At 43.6% G+C, this 17,546-nt stretch overlaps 1 protein-coding gene across 4 annotated transcripts in view; it reads right to left on the bottom strand.

Annotated features, from left to right (window-relative positions):
* CFAP58 (cilia and flagella associated protein 58) overlaps positions 1–17,546 on the bottom strand; it is a 119,419-nt gene that overhangs the window by 68,587 nt on the left and 33,286 nt on the right. For all 4 annotated transcript variants that reach the window (XM_089509844.1, XM_089509843.1, XM_089509847.1 and 1 more), the window contains 2 exons: positions 9,854–10,015; positions 255–401 (listed from right to left, as the gene is read on the bottom strand). In XM_089509844.1, the coding sequence (XP_089365970.1) occupies positions 255–401; positions 9,854–10,015 (309 nt within the window). The remainder of the gene's footprint in view (positions 1–254; positions 402–9,853; positions 10,016–17,546) is intronic.

Genomic DNA, 17,546 nt, shown 5'->3' with positions numbered 1-17,546 from the left:
ACTTGAAGTAACAAACCATAAAATCTCTCAAGCAGCCTTAGGAGAGCAGCTTCTACCATTAACACTGAAGGAGTACTCCCCTCCCTTCAACAACTGCCTTCAAAAAGTAAAATTCTCTTATGGCTAATTGAAAAAGTTTACTAATAAGGACACACAGGTGCAGACAATCAAAGTTTCTGCCAATTCAAGCACTCAAAGTGATTGCTTTACCTCTAAGGAATATTGGTGTTCTTTTTATGAAGGAAATACCTTACCTTCAAGGCCTCTTTTTCTTTTTCTATCCGTTGGTGGTCCAGATGCACTTTTACAAGAGCTGCCTCTTTAGCAGAGATCTCTTCTTTCAGCTGATCTACCTGGTGTGTCATAATCTTCAGTTTCTTTCTCATCTCATTGATCTCATCCTAACAGAAAATAATTTAGTGGTAAATGTATTGATTTAGGCAGTGGTAGATAAATCTGAACTACTTTGTCACAATAGCCATGTCTTCACCAAGTCCCAGAACTAATTAGTAGGGAATGAAGAGTGGACTCCATGATCTGCATAGCTTTGATTTGTGCATCAAATAGAAGCCTGTAGTACTACTTGACTGTTACAAACACTTTCCTAGAAAGCATGAGTTACAAGTGAGAAGCTTCCATACACCGTCATTCTTCAGAAAACACTTTGCTAATAGTATTTAAGTAGTGTCAGTGTATAGAAAAGGACAGGTTGCTTACCTGTAACTGTATTTCTTCGAGTGGTCATCTGTGAATACATACAAATGGGTTTCACTGCGCCTGCGCAGTGCTGTTCGGAAACTTCTAGAATCACTGGGCAAAGTTTACTTTGCAACATATAGAAACTTTTTGGCGGTAACCCCGCCCACCCGTTATAAGGCCCCTGCCTTCCCGCTCTTTCCCCAGTTCCGCAATTTTTTCCGCCCAGCATGCAATGGAAGAGCCAATAACAGCAGGACACTGAGGGGATGGACGGGTGGGATTTGTATGTATTCGCAGATGACCACTCGAAGAAATACAGTTACAGGTAAGCAACCTGTCCTTCTTCTTCGTGGTCTCTGCGAATCATACAAATGGGTTTAGACTGACAAGCTTAGGTATGCGGCGGAGGGAGTGTCCTGAGACCAAAGCTATGGTAAACCAAAGGTACATTTATTACAACAATAAACACCTTGAACCATAAAAGGAGTCAGTCTTTTGTTCTTGCACAAACCAAACATAGCAACAACATTGCTAAACCTGAGAAGGGGAGATAAGGTCGTGCAAGACCTATCCCATTGAAATTGTGCAAAGCAACATTCAACAAAATGTAAACACAAAGGCATTATATACACAAATGCTGAAACACAACCATCAGTAGTGCAATCAATGCAACCCTGAAACCAACACAGCCCTCCCAAAGGCTGCGTCTCAAATAGCTCTGGTGTCCAACCTATAATGTTTGATAAAAGTCAGAGGTTGGGACCAAATAGCAGCCTTGCAAACATCCTCCAAGGGAATCCCCGATAGGAATGCAGAGGATGCTGACACTGCCCTTGTGGAGTGGGACCGAACCCTGCTAGGGAGAGGTTTGCCCAGGAGTTCATAGCAGAGGTGGATGGTACCGGCCACCCATTTGGAAAACCTCTGCGCAGACACAGGCAACCCCTTTTTCGGTACCGAGTAGCATTGGAAAAGTCTCTCGGACCGACTGGAGGCAGCAGTTCTGTCCAGGTAAAACGCCAGCGCTCTCCTGACGTCAAGAGAGTGCAGGCTCCGCTCCGCATCCGAAGTCGGGTTGGAAGCGAGGGTCGGCAACACAATGTCCTGGCACATGTGGAAAGCAGACACAACCTTAGGCAAGAAAGTAATGTCTGTCCGAAGGACCACCTTGTCCTTGTGAAACCTCAGGAAGGGCTGGTCCCTCCGCAAGGCACAGAGTTCGCCCGCACGGCGGGCAGAAGTGATGGCCACAAGAAAGGCGGTTTTCCAAGTCAGTAGTCTCAAGTCCGCCGTGGCCATCGGTTCAAAGGGCTTGGATTGGAGTGCGGACAGTACCGCCTCCAAGCTCCAAGCCGGCGCCGGTACCGACACAGGAGGATGCAAGTTGGCACATCCCTTAAGGAACCCTTTCACCAAGGGATCCCTAAAAAAGGAAGCCCTCCCTCCGAATTGGTACTTAGCACAAATGGCAGACAAATAGCACTTGATGGATGCGAGGCACAGCCCCTCATCCAAGAGCGCCATCAAAAATTCCAGCACCACTGGAGTGGACACTTGAGCAGGAGACAAGCCCTTTCGATCAAGGAAGAGGCTAAACCGTTTCCATTTCAGGGCATAGGACCGCTGAGTAGAAGGTTTTCTTGCAGCCAGGATCACCGTCCTCACCGACTCCGGCAAGGCGGTTAGGGCTGTATCTTCCAGGCCACCAGCAGCAGGTTCACGATGTCCGGGTGCAAGATCTGGCCGTCCTGGATCGACAGCAGGTCGGGACGGAAGTCGAGGCGGAGGAAGCATCTCCTGGAGAGGTGGAGAAGGGATGCGAACCACGGCTGTCTGGGCCACCATGGGGTGATCAGGATCGCATGCGAACGGTCCGCTGTCATCTTGGACACCACCCTGGTGATGAGAGGGAAGGGAGGAAAGGCGTAAAGCAGCTCTCCCGTCCAAAGGAAGGCGAACGCGTCTCCGAGGGATCCGTCCATTAGCCTTCTGGAGCAGAACTGAGGACAGTGGCTGTTCCACTCGGTCGCGAAGAGGTCGATCCGGGGGGTTCCCCACCGCTCGAACAGGTCGCTGACCGTTTCCGGATGGAGCCTCCACTCGTGGCACACCGAAGAGGATCTGCTTAGACGATCTGCCAGCTCGTTGTCCTCTCCTGGGAGGTGAATCGCCTGGAGGAGCACGCGTCTCTGGATGCACCAGTCCCAGATGAGAAGAGTGATTTCGAGCAGAGTCTTGGACTTGGTGCCTCCTTGCTTGTTGATGTAATACATCACGGTAGTATTGTCCGTCCTGAGGAGGACCACTTTGCCTGTGACCGTGAGCTCGAATGCCCTCAGAGCCTTTTCGACCGCGAGCATCTCCAAAGCATTGATGTGGAGATGTTTGTCCTGGGCCGCCCACTTGTCCTTGACAAGCAGGTCGAGTAGGTGGGCGCCCCAGCCTTCCAGAGAGGCATCGGTCGTCAGAGTCAATTGAAGTTGAGGCTGATGGAAGGGCATCCCGATACAGACGTTGCGATCGTCCAACCACCATCTTAGGGAGGCGGCCACCGGCCTCGGTACCGTGAGCCACTTTGACGGAGAGTCCTCCATAGGGGAGAAGACTGAGAGGAACCAGGACTGCAGAGGGCGCAGGCGAAGTCGTGCCCACGGTGTCACGAAGGTCGTTGACGCCATGTGTCCCAGAGCAACTTGGACGTCCCTGGCTCTCACCCTTCTGTGGGAAATGCAAGGCTTCAGTGATGCTACTAACGCCTGGAAGTGGTCCACGGGAAGGAAGGCAGAGCATCTTTCGGAGTCGAGGATGGCTCCGATAACTTGGCCTTTCTGGCCGGAGTGAAGTGGGACTTCTCCTTGTTGACGACCAGACCGAGAGAGTCCAACAGATGCAAGGCGAATGAGATTGCCTCTCGGAGGTCCTGTTGTGAGTCGGCGACAAACAGCCAGTCGTCCAGATAAGGGAAGACCCTGTAGCCTTTCTGGTGGAGGTATGCTACCACCGGAGCCATGCACTTTGTAAAGACCCGTGGAGCCGTGGCAAGGCCGAAGGGAAGCACGTTGTAGTGGTATGCGGTGGAGCCGACGGCGAAGGCGAGGAATCTCCTGTGGGACTCCCGAATTCCGATGTGGAAGTAGGCGTCCTTCAAGTCGACCGTTGCAAACCACAGGCCCTGGTATAGGAGAGGCAAAATAGAAGCCAAGGTTACCATCCGGAACCGGCGGTATTCGAGGAAGAGGTTCAACTGTCTTAAGTCCAAAATGGGTCTGATGCCGCCGTCTGCCTTCGGTACCGTGAAGTACCTGGAGAAAAATGCCCTGGAACAGTGTTCGGGGGGTAACGGAGAGATTGCCCCTTTGAGAAGCAAAGCGCGCACTTCGTCGAGAAGGGTGTCCGAGGGGGGGGTGGAAATAAAAGCTCCGGTGGGCGGGAGCTCTTCGAACTCGAGGGAATAACCCCTACAGACAATGTCTAGTACCCAGGAGTCGGAAGAAATAGAGGCCCAAACGTTGGCAAAGGGCCTAAGGATGTCCAGAAAGCACAGAGGGGAGGCGAAGTGCGCGGGAAGTTTTCATGCCCTCTTCTTGCCTTGGTCGGGGTCTTGCCGGCGGTTTTTACGGTACCGGGAAGACTGATTACGGCGGCCAGAAGACGAAGAGGATTGGGACGGGTACCTCTGGCGCTGGGAGCCCTGCTGATGAAACTGGCGGTCCTGATAGGAGGACCTATGGAATTGACCTTGCTGCTGCTGCCAAGGGCGAAATCGCTTGCGGAAAGGGGATGGAACGGGGGCCGACATACCATGTTTCCTCGCCGCCGCCTTCATCCTGAACTTACGATTAAGCCTATTGTCCGTCTCGGCATGGAACAGGCCCGAGTCATCGATGGGCATGTCTTCAATGGTGGCTCTGACGCTAGAATTGAGGTCCGAGCCCCTTAGCCAGGCGTGCCTCCTCAGGGCGAGGGATGCTGCCATGGCCCTGCCCGAACACTCCACGACATTCCTGGACACCGTGATGAGCCAGGCGCCAATGGAATGGGCCTCATCCCTGATTTCAGTCAGAGTCCGTTGCACCCCATCCGGGACGTCTGGCACGATCGGGGAGATGCCCTCCATCAGGGTTTGGACATAGGCGCCCATACAGGCAGTGTAGTTGGTCGCCTTCACCGCCAACGCAGCCGCTGCATAAGCTTTTCTAGCCAAGGCATCAATCTTCTTGGCCTCCTTATCCATTGGTGATGCCGCCTGATGCTGCGTGGAGACCTGCTGGGAGCCCTCGACGATAGCCGAATTCTGGCGAGGGTGTGAGGTCAGCCATTGTGAGTTCGGAGCCGAAACCCTGTAGAGAGACTCGATCTTACGTGGCGAGCCAAGGAGTGAAGAAGGGGCATCCCAGGAGCGCTTGACCAAAGTCTCCAGAGATGGCAGGAACGGCACGGAGGGTGTCGCGTGGACTCGACCCCGCACCCTGCGCTCAACCGGGTCCTTGGCTTCCTCTTCAGGGTATGAGAGCTCGATGTCCAGAGCCCTGGACATCTTAATAACATGCTCCGCAAAAGATCTGACATCATCCGTCGGGGTGGTGAAGGAATTGAGGGGAATCCCGAGCAAGTTCCTCTTCACCCGAGGCGACATCAGAGCCGATGGGGTCCGGTTCCGAATTAGAAGAGAGCAGCTCAACAGCAGCCACAGGTCTGGTGCGTTCAGTCGGCCGGGTCACGGGCAGCAAGGAAGTGGCTGAAGACGGCCCTGGTCGGTCGGTCCGTTCCTCGGGTCGGTGTCGATCCTGGCCATGAGCACGGTCCTGCTCACGAGTGCGGTCCCAAACCGAAGTGGGCTTAGCCAAGGCGACCTCTCTCGGGACTGGCAAAAAGAACTGGTCAGTTTCCGAGTCGTAGAAGTACGTAACATCATCGAGCTCCCGAGCCGGTGAACACGGAGCAGGTGAAGGGGACCTCGCTGGAAGGTCACAAGGGTCCTCATCATCTGAGAGGAGAAAAGGAAGCGCTGTCAAAGTCGACGGATCTTGAACCGAGGATGATTGGACGGCGGCCACACGGTCACGATCCCTTACAGGAGAGTGGACCTCGACAGACGGTGTGGTGAGGGAAGCAACCGTCACCGGGGAGTCGGGACGAGGGCGCTCTCGATGATGGGCCTTGCGGGACCCAGTAGTCTCCTTGGGCGCGGCCAGTCTCTTGGATGGAGACCCTGACTGAGAACTTGGGTGACCACTAGATGACTTGGCCTTTTTAGCAGAAGAAGATGTTAAGGCCGGGGCCGATGATTGCCTCTTCTTGCCAGACTTAGGGCGAGCAGGTGCATCCGGGGGAAAGAAGAGGATCTGTGACTCCGAGATTCTAGCCACCTGTCCGGCTCCATCCTTCTTCCCGGAGGTGGGCTCCTTCGGGCCCGAGGCATCGGGTTCGGAGGCAGCCCGTTTCGAGACGGAGTCATCCGGTTTGGAGGGCTAGGGATGGTCCGACGATCCCGACTTGGCCTTGGACTTCTTGGAGCTGGACGAAGTCGCCGAAGCCGCCTTATGGGACCTCTGGTCGGAGGCCGCTCGGTGGGATGACCCCGATGCCTCGGAGGGGGCTCCCTCTTCACGAGGTGGAGCAGAGGCGGCAGCCGAACCCAATGACCCTGATTTATGAGGGTGCTTAGTGGGTTTGGAGGTGGCACTGGGCTTAGTGGAGCTGCGGGCCACAGGGGGTGCGGCATCAGAAACCCCCGAATCCAGCACCAGCGAAGTAGAGGGAGGTGTGCTGGCCGGGCCATCACGGGCCGGGAGAGAAGGAGCCACAGCAGAAGCCGAGGGGGCCGAGGCAGGGCGAGAATCCCCCTCCCGAATCTTGCCCTGGGCTATTGCGGACGTCAGCCGCGATTCCCGGTTCTTTCGGGCTTGGGAAGACATAGACTTACAGAGGCTGCAAGCCCTGGGGTCGTGGTCCCGGCCGAGACACAGCAGGCAAGAGGAATGCGGGTCTTGTACAGGAACTTTTCCTCCACAGACGTCGCATTTCTTGAACGGAGGAGACATCGTTTGTCGAAGTCGACAAGCCAAAACGAGATCCGAAATCCAAATCGAAGTACACGGTCCGAGGTCAAAAAGCATGGGGGAAGAAGAGAAGCCAAAGTCCAGAAAAACAGTCCGAGTCAAATAGAACCAGTGATCCAACAAGCTAGCAAGAGCGAAGTTCCAAACAGCAACCAGCACGACGGAAAAAAGGAACTGGGGAAAGAGCGGGAAGGCAGGGGCCTTATAACGGGTGGGCGGGGTTACTGCCAAAAAGTTTCTATATGTTGCAAAGTAAACTTTGCCCAGTGATTCTAGAAGTTTCCGAACAGCACTGCGCAGGCGCAGTGAAACCCATTTGTATGATTCGCAGAGACCACGAAGAAGAAACTACAAAATAAGAAATCTATTTTTCACTTATATAAATACATCAGATTAAAAAAGACCTTTAAAGCTACAGGTTGACAAGCTAAAATGCACACAACGGACAGAAAAAGGAAAAACTGATTGTAATTCTTCTAGATAGCTTACACATAAATACTTAAGAAGGAAGCTTTTTTAAAGCTACTGCACACATGTTCTGAAAAATACTACTTTGAGAGTAGATGCATGAATTTTGCAAAGGCTGCGGTCATTTTAATTTAAATTAACAAGCAACAGCTTCTAGGACCAGAAAGATTGAAAAATGTGAAACCATCCTAGCAAACGCTAAAATTCAGCCAAGAACTTCTTTATGAAAAGATATTACTGTTTCTGAGCTTATGATACCCTGGAGATCAGAAACAGCATATACAAGGCTGGGAAATGGGGGACCTTTTCTTATTAAACAATCTGAAAAAAGCTTCCAAGAGTCTTGCTCTCTCAAACAATTTTGCACCAATTTAATTTACACCCCACGGGGATGATAATCTAGCATAGTTTTTCAGAAAAGTTTTTATTCTTGTGGTAGGCTAGCCTGTTACTGAACTATGAGTTCTATATACAATGCTATAGTACATAGTACTATGCTATAGTACATATTACTATGTACTATGCTATAGTACAGTTTTAAGTCAAAATGACTCCTTGACCTTACAATTAATTCAAACTGTATAGAACAACAAATTTTATTGATTAGTCAGCTGACCGTATCAATAGAAGACAAAATACATAATACAAAATCTAAATGTTAGAATATCCAAATACATACAAGAATAAAAAATTGATCATGCCTAAAAACTGGTATGAAATTAACTAAAAAGTTAAAACAAATACAAGTTAAAGTTAAATAAAAACAAATTATGTAAAACAAACTACAATCTACAACAACTGTACACAATACAAGATATTCTAAAGCAAATAAATGAAGGTAAAGGGTCATATCCTCTGTGTGCCCCCAGAAGGTCAATTCGTTTGCACATAACATCTTAACATGCATAAAAACATTTTCACAATCACAGTATTAGATAAGTATGAAACACTACTTTGAAATAAACCCAGGAGGATAAATTGTTGCATATATCCTTGAAATTACATTTAAACTAATGTAATGAGCTCTATGGCTGCATGTAAGGTGATAATATGCAGCCTTGCCTGATTCCTTTGCCTATTGGGAATCATTCTGTTTCTCTATATTCTGTTCTGACAGTGGCCTCTTGTCCTTTGTAGTTTTTTCAACAGAACTATCAAGTGTACCAGCACTCTCATATCTTTGAGAGCTTTCCATAGCTTTTCATGATCAATGTAGTCAAAGGCTTTGCTATGGTCTATAAAGCTCATGTTGATTTTCTTTTGGAATTATTTGGTGAGCTTCTTATACTTCTGGGATTTCTCTCTCCATATATGGTTGGGGTCTGTGTTACAGTATTTTGAACACAATTTTGCTTGCATGTGAGATTGGCTAAAGTTCTATAGTTGCTACAGTCCCTTGCATCCTGCTTTTTGTGGATGGGGGTATATACAGTGGACCCTTGTTATACACTGGGGTTTGGTTCCAAGATCCCCCGTATATAACAAAATCTGTGTGTGCTCAAGTCCCATTAAATATAATGACATAGCAAAATGGTGTCCCTTATAAAAAATGCAAAATCAAGGTTTGATATTTGAAATTTATACTTTTTTTGAACATTTTCAAACCGTGTATGCTTGAATCCATGTATAAAAAATCCATGTACAGTCGGCCCTCACCTTACGCAGGGATCCGTTCCGGATCCCTCCGCGTAAGGCGAATTCCGCCTATGCTCAAGCCCCATTGGAAACAATGGGGCTCGTGTGCGGTGGCGCAGGGGCGCGGCAGTGTGCGGGGCGCAACGGGCACGCACGCCCATTGAATTGAATGGGAGGCGCCATCCCCTTCTGCCCTGCGTGCACCCCGTGGCTTGAGCGCATAAGCTCAAGTCCACGTAAAGCGCGCCCGCGTATGACGCAGGTGCGCTGTATAAGAAGGGCCGACTGTACTCATTTCATAATCAAAACACACTCCTGATCTATAATTTCTTGAATGTTGTATCAAGACAACTGTCACTAAGATACAGTTCTATTTAACTCACCTTTACTCTCCTACTTCCCAAACTCAGAATATCTGTTTTTCTCATTATTAATTTTATCAGATGAACTAGTTTTTACTATTGGTTTTTTAAAAAAAATAGATTTCATGGTATTAATATTTTACTCATTTAGCTATAGGTCTTACTTTATCTGTTTTTATTGTAAAATATTTGAGACTTGTTTGATGAAAGTGGTACAGAAGTATTCTGAAATGAAAATATTTTCAAGTAACACTGAATTTAGACAACTAGTTTATTGACAGCATTAATCTGTAATGCTCTTGACTCAAGGTTCCCTGGAAAATATTTCCTCATTTGTAAATTCCTAGGCAATTTTGGAGGGTATCTGACACGGGTTGAACATCTGTAGTCCCAGGACCACTTGACACCTGACATGAAGGGACTGAAAGTATTCTAGAGAGTATTTGTTTCCACACATATTCAATCAACTTCTATGATGCCTATGGGGAGCTGAAGGACAAAAAATGTTATAAATGTCATACTGACATTGGCTTCCATTATCTTTCCTTTCCGTTCCAGTCCATGTGAGAATGACTGGTTCAACTAAAATGGGGAAACAAACCTAAGAACGACATTGCTTTATGGTACCTGAGCTTCAATCAAGTTCTTACTGTAGAGATTTCTGTCTGATCTCACAGCTTCGTAGAGATTCTGTTGCTGTTTTAATTTTGTTTCAGACTCTGCTATCTTCTTTTTATAATCAAAAATCTGCATTTCCCGTACTTTGATATCTTCCATGTGGTGTAGGACCTGTCAAATAAACAAAATCAGCACGATTAAACCTTCTATGATTGCTGTCAATGCTCTATATATCAAAATCTGAAGATACAATTATTTCTGTCCAACCTGTCACAAGTTATATTCTTATACAAGCATTTTTGTCTTATAAAGAAAATTTCAGAAGCTACAGTCTGAAGGGGAAGATGCAGGGGATCCTTAACTCTTTCTCCAGTCATCATTTCCCCATCAGAAATCACCCCTGCTCTAGGTGCTGTGACTCAACATTCCCAGCAGGCATAAAAGCAACTAGAGAACATTAATATACTGTACAAATATAGATCAAGAGGCTGTACAGACCAGCAATAAACACTGGTAACAGGACAGAGTGGGGTGTGGCGACTGGACACTGTGCATCCCGACTCCACCCCCATGCCGGCATGATGCCATGCGCCCCACTGCACTGCTGGAGGTGTCATGGCACTCCCTTGGCACAGCGTGTACATACACTGTGCCAAAGGAGCGCTGAAAAGCCACAGCACCGGTGGCCATGGTGCCCTTTCCATGGCACAAAAAGGAAAGGCCAGATTGGGGATGCAGCATGCAGCTCCAATCTGGCTAGGAAAGGGGAGGGATCCCATCACCACTTAGGGCCTGTCTGTACAGCTCCAAAGTCAGCAAGCTAAGCTTCATTCGATTTAGCAATGCTCAAAATGCATTAAGTGTGCATGTGTGCTGTTCATTTATTTACAGTGACAAAGGTTGTTTGAACTCTCTATATAACAAAACTCAAACTTGTTGCTAAATAATTATAATAACTTCAAATCAATATGCTGCTTTAATAACTCTTTACTAATTGATGTTTGATTAATTTTACAGTATTATTCTTTTACTCTTTTAACTATTGGTTTTACTAGTAACTCTTATCATTTCTCAGTGCAGAATAGTTGTCTTAAGAAACTGCAATTAATTTCAAGGGGAGAAAAGAAAAGCATAGTTAAAAAGAATAAAAGATAGCATCTGTGTAGCTCCCATTACCCAATTACTATTCCTTATAATGAAAGGAGAACACAAAACCATCCAAGAGCTCTGCGCTATAATTTCAAATGCAAAGAATTCCCATTATCTGAACCATTACACTCTCCCCTGTATCTCTCTTGTCATTTTCATTTATCAAAACTGTCAACAATTATCCTACCGTACTGCACATTTCATTGCAAGGATGAAAGGAATCAAGGTTATTTGCCTAATCACATCACTATTCACTCTTTTGCTTTTTTAAGGAAAGCAAGCATGCTCATCTGATAGATGAACCAAAGAGCAAAAGCAAGCAAAACTACACAGCAAAAAAACAAAACAGATTTTTTTTAAAAAAATTCAACACATCACAGTCAGTCACAAAGAAATTGCTGGTATCAGAATTTCCATCTTACCTGATTACTAAAATAACCAGATTTCCCCCCCCCTTTTTTTTTTTTAACTGCATTACACTGAACTGTTGGTTTCCAACATTGACAATAACATGGTAGAAGACTTATTTTCCTCAACAATAATGGTGTGATAGCATCCATTGGAGGTCCATTTAATGCCCATGCCACTCACAGATGATGACATTCTACATAGCAAATAGTTTACTTCTATAGGGCGGTTTAAGCTTCTTTTGGTAGCAAAGATTTGTTTTGGAATATATCTTAGAAATGTAGTGTTAGAAGAAACCCTACATATTATATAGTCCAGTGTCATATTAGTACAGGAATGCATAGCTAAATAATTTCTGACAGACAACCATCCAGATTCCACTGCCTTCTGAATCATGTCATTCCATTGTCAAACCGCTTTCGCTATTCCTTCAGTACCTGCAATGGAGGAGAAGCTACTGAAGATATTTAAAATAGCTGAAATGGATAAACTGTCAACAATGATTAAAGAGAAATCTTTGGACAAATTTAAAAAAGAATGGGAACTATTTATGAATTATATGAAAAAGAAGCAAAGATTATACTGGTGGGGACTGAAAATTGGGTTTTTGTATTTAATTGATAACTAGAAGGTTAAACTTTATTATATACAAACAAGGAAGGTAATATTAGTTACTAGTATCTGTAGCTCTGGGTCAGAGGGCAAAAAGTCAAAACTATTTATTTGTTGTGTTTGTATTGTCTTGTGTGTAGTGCAGTACATTAGTATTGTTTATTGCTGACATGTAAAGAGCATAACAATTTTTAAAAATTATGTTAGAAAGCTATAAGAAAAGGATATAAAACAAATAAGACTGTATTTTTTAAAAAAAACCTTCCCAGAAATACAACATCTTCTTACAAAATATCTTTACCAGAAGAAAATGTGATTAGCAGGTTTGTCAGTTTTGCTGGCTCCAAGGCTTTCTCTTTTTTCTTGCAAATTAGTTTCTCCTCAGAAACATTAGTATATATGTTATATTGATTTAGCTTCATTTATCTGAATGCCTTGCAAAGGGCAGGTAGATCACTGACATAAGCAGGAAACACAAAACTTTTTATCAACTTTAATCACAGTGATGATAATGCACAAGGAGAAGCCTGTGAAATCACATTTGACATTCAAGTGTACAACAGCTTTTCTTTATTTACCTTGACATAACAAGGTGATAAAACAAGCTGTTGAAATTTGTTCTCCTTTCATTTCTTTGCTCTGAGAACTATTATGTTCATGAATCTATGTTAATGAGTTTTCAAAGGAAGAGAAATCATTAATGTTCAGAACACCTACTCTGTGACAGTAGAGTTTGCATTTAGCACAGCTAGGCCTAGTGAAAGAAATTAAACACTGCTCTTTGTACAATCAATATGCTTTGCAGTAAAAGCTTAATTAACTGATTACCAGACTTTTCTGACCAAGTCAGGAAGCAAAGGATGTCTAAATATGAAAAAAAATATATTTCAGTATTGGTATCGGTACTCAGAGCATTTGATGCTGACTGCACAGTTACCCAAAACTGCTTAAAATAAAACCAGAAACCTAGTTTACTTTGTAACTCCCATCTTTTTTTCTTCCACATTAAAAACAAGTTACCAATAGTAATAAAGTGGGACTAAAATCAATAACATGTATTTCACATCTGAAGCCTAGTTCAGGTTATATGAATGGAAGCAAAAACCTGTTCATTCAACTTGTTACAATGCAATTTTGGAGTTGATGAACAAAAACACAATAAATTATTTGAATGTTGTTGGTATCCAATTAAGAACTCACACCAACAGAATTGCTTCAATCAGAAGAACAGGGATGAAGACATTTTTTTTTCCTGCAGAGCAGATATAGGAAATATGACAAGGTATGGAGGGGAGGAGAAAAGTAATTTACACAACACTGCAAGTGTATTTCTACTTGCCATATTCTGATTCTGATTGTGTCTTTGCAAGAATTTACAAAACTGCTAGTGGGATGAATGCTTCTTTAGCAGTCAGACTGAAACTGGATGAATGCATGAAGATTATAAATATTTTAATCCAAAATCTCAAGAATTGCCCATTGAAATTAGGAAATCATTTCCTTTATTATACTGAAATCTGTGTTATTGTTATTATTGTTCTTCTTCTTCTTCTGAGCAATCACTGATAGTCATGACTACAGATGGGATATTGCATAAGGCAAACAAACTCAAGAGCCTCATAAAGTGATCTTACTGATAATGGCCATTTTTTAAAATATTATTATATATTTCTGGACCTGAATGGAATTTTGTTCCAGACAATCTGAGATATTCCCTATTGAATATAACTTCTGCACCTCTCTTTGTGCAAACCTCTATTAAACCTGAAGGCAACAAATTAATCACAATTTCTTCTTCCATATGAACCAAGAGAATATAGTTACAAGTGTTTGAAAAACCCAGGATATTAAAATCAGTGTCAACCCATGCTTTTATATGTTGGTTTGTTCTGAAGCTAATAAACATGGTTTCCCAGTTCAGACAAAATGAGGCATGATGGTTATTTAAAGATTTTCTGCTTGCACTACAAATGAAAAAGCAAAAGTGTTGTATGAGCAGGTAAAGGCTCATTCATAACTTGCTTCATTAAATCAAGATATGATGGGAATTGTCATGGTGTCTAACTTCTCAAACTTTTTGTCCTAACACTTTTCATCCATGTTCAGAAAATTAATTGTTATCTTGCTGGTAAGGGATAATCTGAAGTGACTATATGACTCTCTAGTTCTTCAATCTGATTCTATGAACTCAAAAATCCAAGCAATCTTTCATTACAAATTCAAATAAAATGTATATGCTAGACTACATGCATTTCAGGATGTGGGAACTAATAATCTGAAATTGAAGTAAAACAATTTAGCATTGTTTACTTTGATTGCATCCAGAGTACGTAATATTTAACAAAAGGCTATGTAACAATTACATTGACAGAAGTCTACAAGGGAAACCTAGGAAGTCTAGCTATATTTCTCCTAAACAACTATCGGTTGTCATTCTGCACAAAATATAATATTTACAAAATGAGTGCATGAAAATAATTAAACAAATAGTAAGACAAATAGTATGAATGAAAAATTCAATGGTGGCCAGACAAATTAAAAAGGATTCTAAATTTCATGATTTTGTGATACAGTCCAGTGAAAACCAGAAAACACAGAGATGGAACTGGCTTTTTACATTTAAAAAACTACAACAAATATTTAAATCTCCAGTCACTACCTCTGTCAATAATCTCACACAAATAAACCAAACTGCATTGGTATTATGGTATGACCCAACCATCATGTACTGTGATGCTTTTCATACCTTATTCTGCTTATATTTGAGGTTCTCCACCCCCCTTATTATTACTTGCTGAAGATGGCCTAACTGGAGTTCTTGCATTGAGCTGGAGTTGCACTCAATGGGTCTCTCCCAACTTTATGGTTATAGTCTTCACTATCATAAGCATTTTATTCAGAAGTAAATTTCAAAGAACTCAGTGAGTTCTTCTCTTATGCAACTATGTTTCAGAATGCAATGACTGCTTGGTGGACTACATCAGAGAACATCTGACTGTCTGTAAGCTTTGAATTGGATGAACATCATTAATCACAACAAAACATATTTTGAAAAAGAAAGAAAATAAAAAGACGTATATATTAACTTATAGGAAATTAACTCCTACAGCATTTCTGGAGGAAATATCCATTTCTGTCTTTGTGATCTCTTGGTGACCATAACATGACAGGTGAAACTTAAGAGTTTCACACATTTGCTTTTCTAAACTCCTTGCTGTGTGCCTTTAAATCATTTCTGATTTATGGCAACCCTAAAGTGAACCTTTCTTGGCAAGATTTGTTCAGAGGGGGATTGCCATTGCCTTCATCTGAGGCTGAGAGAATGTGACTTGCCCAAGGTCACCCAGTGGGTTTCCATGGCTGGCAGGGATTAAAACCCTGGTCTTCAGAATTGCACTCCAATGCTCAAACCACTACACCACACTGGTGGGTAGTTGCCCAAAGGTGCAGTGAGTTTCCATGCATGGAATCGCTAACACCGTTTCTTTTGTCTAAAAAAAGAGAATCAGAACAAAATGAAAGGAAATTTATTTATTACATCTTCCACAGCTTCATTTCTACAGTATGTGGAAAAGTACATAAAAAATTTACAGGTGTGATTGTGGTATAAAATCGTCTAGGTATTCCCCACTTCACTTGGCTCGTGTTCTGAAGTTTTATTTCATTATTTATCAAACTAAAGGTTTTGAGATTTCTATTATTTAGAGCCGTCTTGCAGTCTCCTAAGCAGAGCAATTTGGCAGAGAGGTTATGCTTTTTTATGGATCTAATTTAATTGAAAAACACAAAAAGTGAAGTAGTTCTGAAGAATCCAAGGATCGCTGTAACCATCAAAATCCCAAATCATTGTGTTCTTCTTTCAGACTTTCCTAGTGAATTCTGTTTATACATGAGATATTTCTGTTCTGTTTCCTTTGTCTGTATCTACAACCAGAGAGAACTATGTGACATATAAAAATAATAGCGGTACTAAGGTAAATTCTACACTCGTAGTTGAAGATCTCTGTATGTTTCAACTTTATACAATTCCAGCAAAATGTATCTGAACTAACTTGGATCTGGAATTCAAACAAAAAAACACCCAACAGTGAAACCTTTATTGGCCAACCAAAATATACAATATACTTGTTTCAAGCTTTTGAAGCTCCACTGGCTTCTTCATCATCGAATCACAGAATCGTAGAGTTGGAAGAGACCACAAGGGCCATCCAGTCCAACCCCCTGCCATGCAGGAACTCTCAATCAAAGCATCCCCAACAGAGTACAAACCAAACAGGAGGGGGGAAATTGGAGATGTTAGTAAGATGCCTGCATTTTATTGTTTCTGTCTCTAAGGACAGAATTGCATTCAATCCCTGATTTAAGAGATAAAGATAATAATGTACATGTAACATGGCACCATAGTTATTGCCAAATAGGTTTTCCAGACTACTGGAAAAGGAAGATTAACTATGAATACATAATTTCAATAAAATACATAATTTCAATCAGTGAGTAGAAGATATTATTTTAACACATGTCACAACAACAAAAATGCCCCTCATTTAAAAAATGAGAGATGACAAAGAAGGTTCTTTCCCTGATTTTATAAAAAAAACCTCAGAAACACAAGCACATGAAGGAATCATTCAAAAATATGATCACCAGCTTCAAAAGTGATCCATTTCATTCTATTACCTCACAGTTTTGTCATTTTATTTGCACTTCAATCTGCTCCATGGGTATGCCAGATGAAAATTTGTAGAGGAGAAACATACTGTAGAACAGTGGGACAGTGGAAAGCTCCTGGGGAAGATGAGGGGGGAAAGATGCAGCAAGGAGGCAGTGAGAGGGAAAAGGGGGCAGCAGGGGGGTCTTTAATCAAAGTATTGGTGCACAAGAAAGACAATGGGGACCATCAGCCTTTAGGACTGTGGTGGGGATGAGGGCTGCATGAAACCTCTTTTCACAGTCCCTTAAAACCATTGCATAGCCTCACCGAACACTTCATGTAGTGGTGTCTCCTGCTCTTCACCTGCCCAGTCAAGCTCACTTCCTTAGCCACATCTTTTGCTAGTAGTGGTGGTGGCAGTTGGGAAACTTGTTAAGGCTGGGCACAGGACATTGCTTCTGTGGTTTAGAGTGGTGCCATTTGGGAAAGACTGATTGACTGCAGCAAGGAGTTAGTGTATGTGGTGGCATGGGAAAAGTGGCAGCAAAAATAAACTTTCAAACTTGGGACCATGCTTAAGCTTTGTGAGCTTTTCTGGGACTTTGCTGGCAGGTTGGAGCTGCACTGCTGCTCCTGCTTTCTTTCATGAGACAGAGTGAGAGAAGTTGTTGGTATTTATGAGGAACATTTTAAGCTGTGTTGAGAAGACATATCTCTAGGGAAGGAGGAGGAGTATCTGGGATCAATCTCTCACTTTCCCCATCCATGTGTGGCCTCTGTAAACCCCCTATACACACATCGGCTATGCCTCTCTCTGCTCCAACCAAGAAGGGTTGAGAGTCCTTCCTCACCAGGGAGAAACATCTCCCTTTACACCTAGAC

The sequence above is a fragment of the Sceloporus occidentalis genome, unplaced genomic scaffold, assembly GCF_023333645.1.
Source record: "Sceloporus occidentalis isolate IW3139 unplaced genomic scaffold, rSceOcc1.0.p SCAF_2, whole genome shotgun sequence".
In the NCBI taxonomy this organism is placed as follows: domain Eukaryota; kingdom Metazoa; phylum Chordata; class Lepidosauria; order Squamata; family Phrynosomatidae; genus Sceloporus; species Sceloporus occidentalis.
Note: the sequence above shows the minus strand (reverse complement) of the source record. Positions and strands in the feature narration are given on the sequence as shown.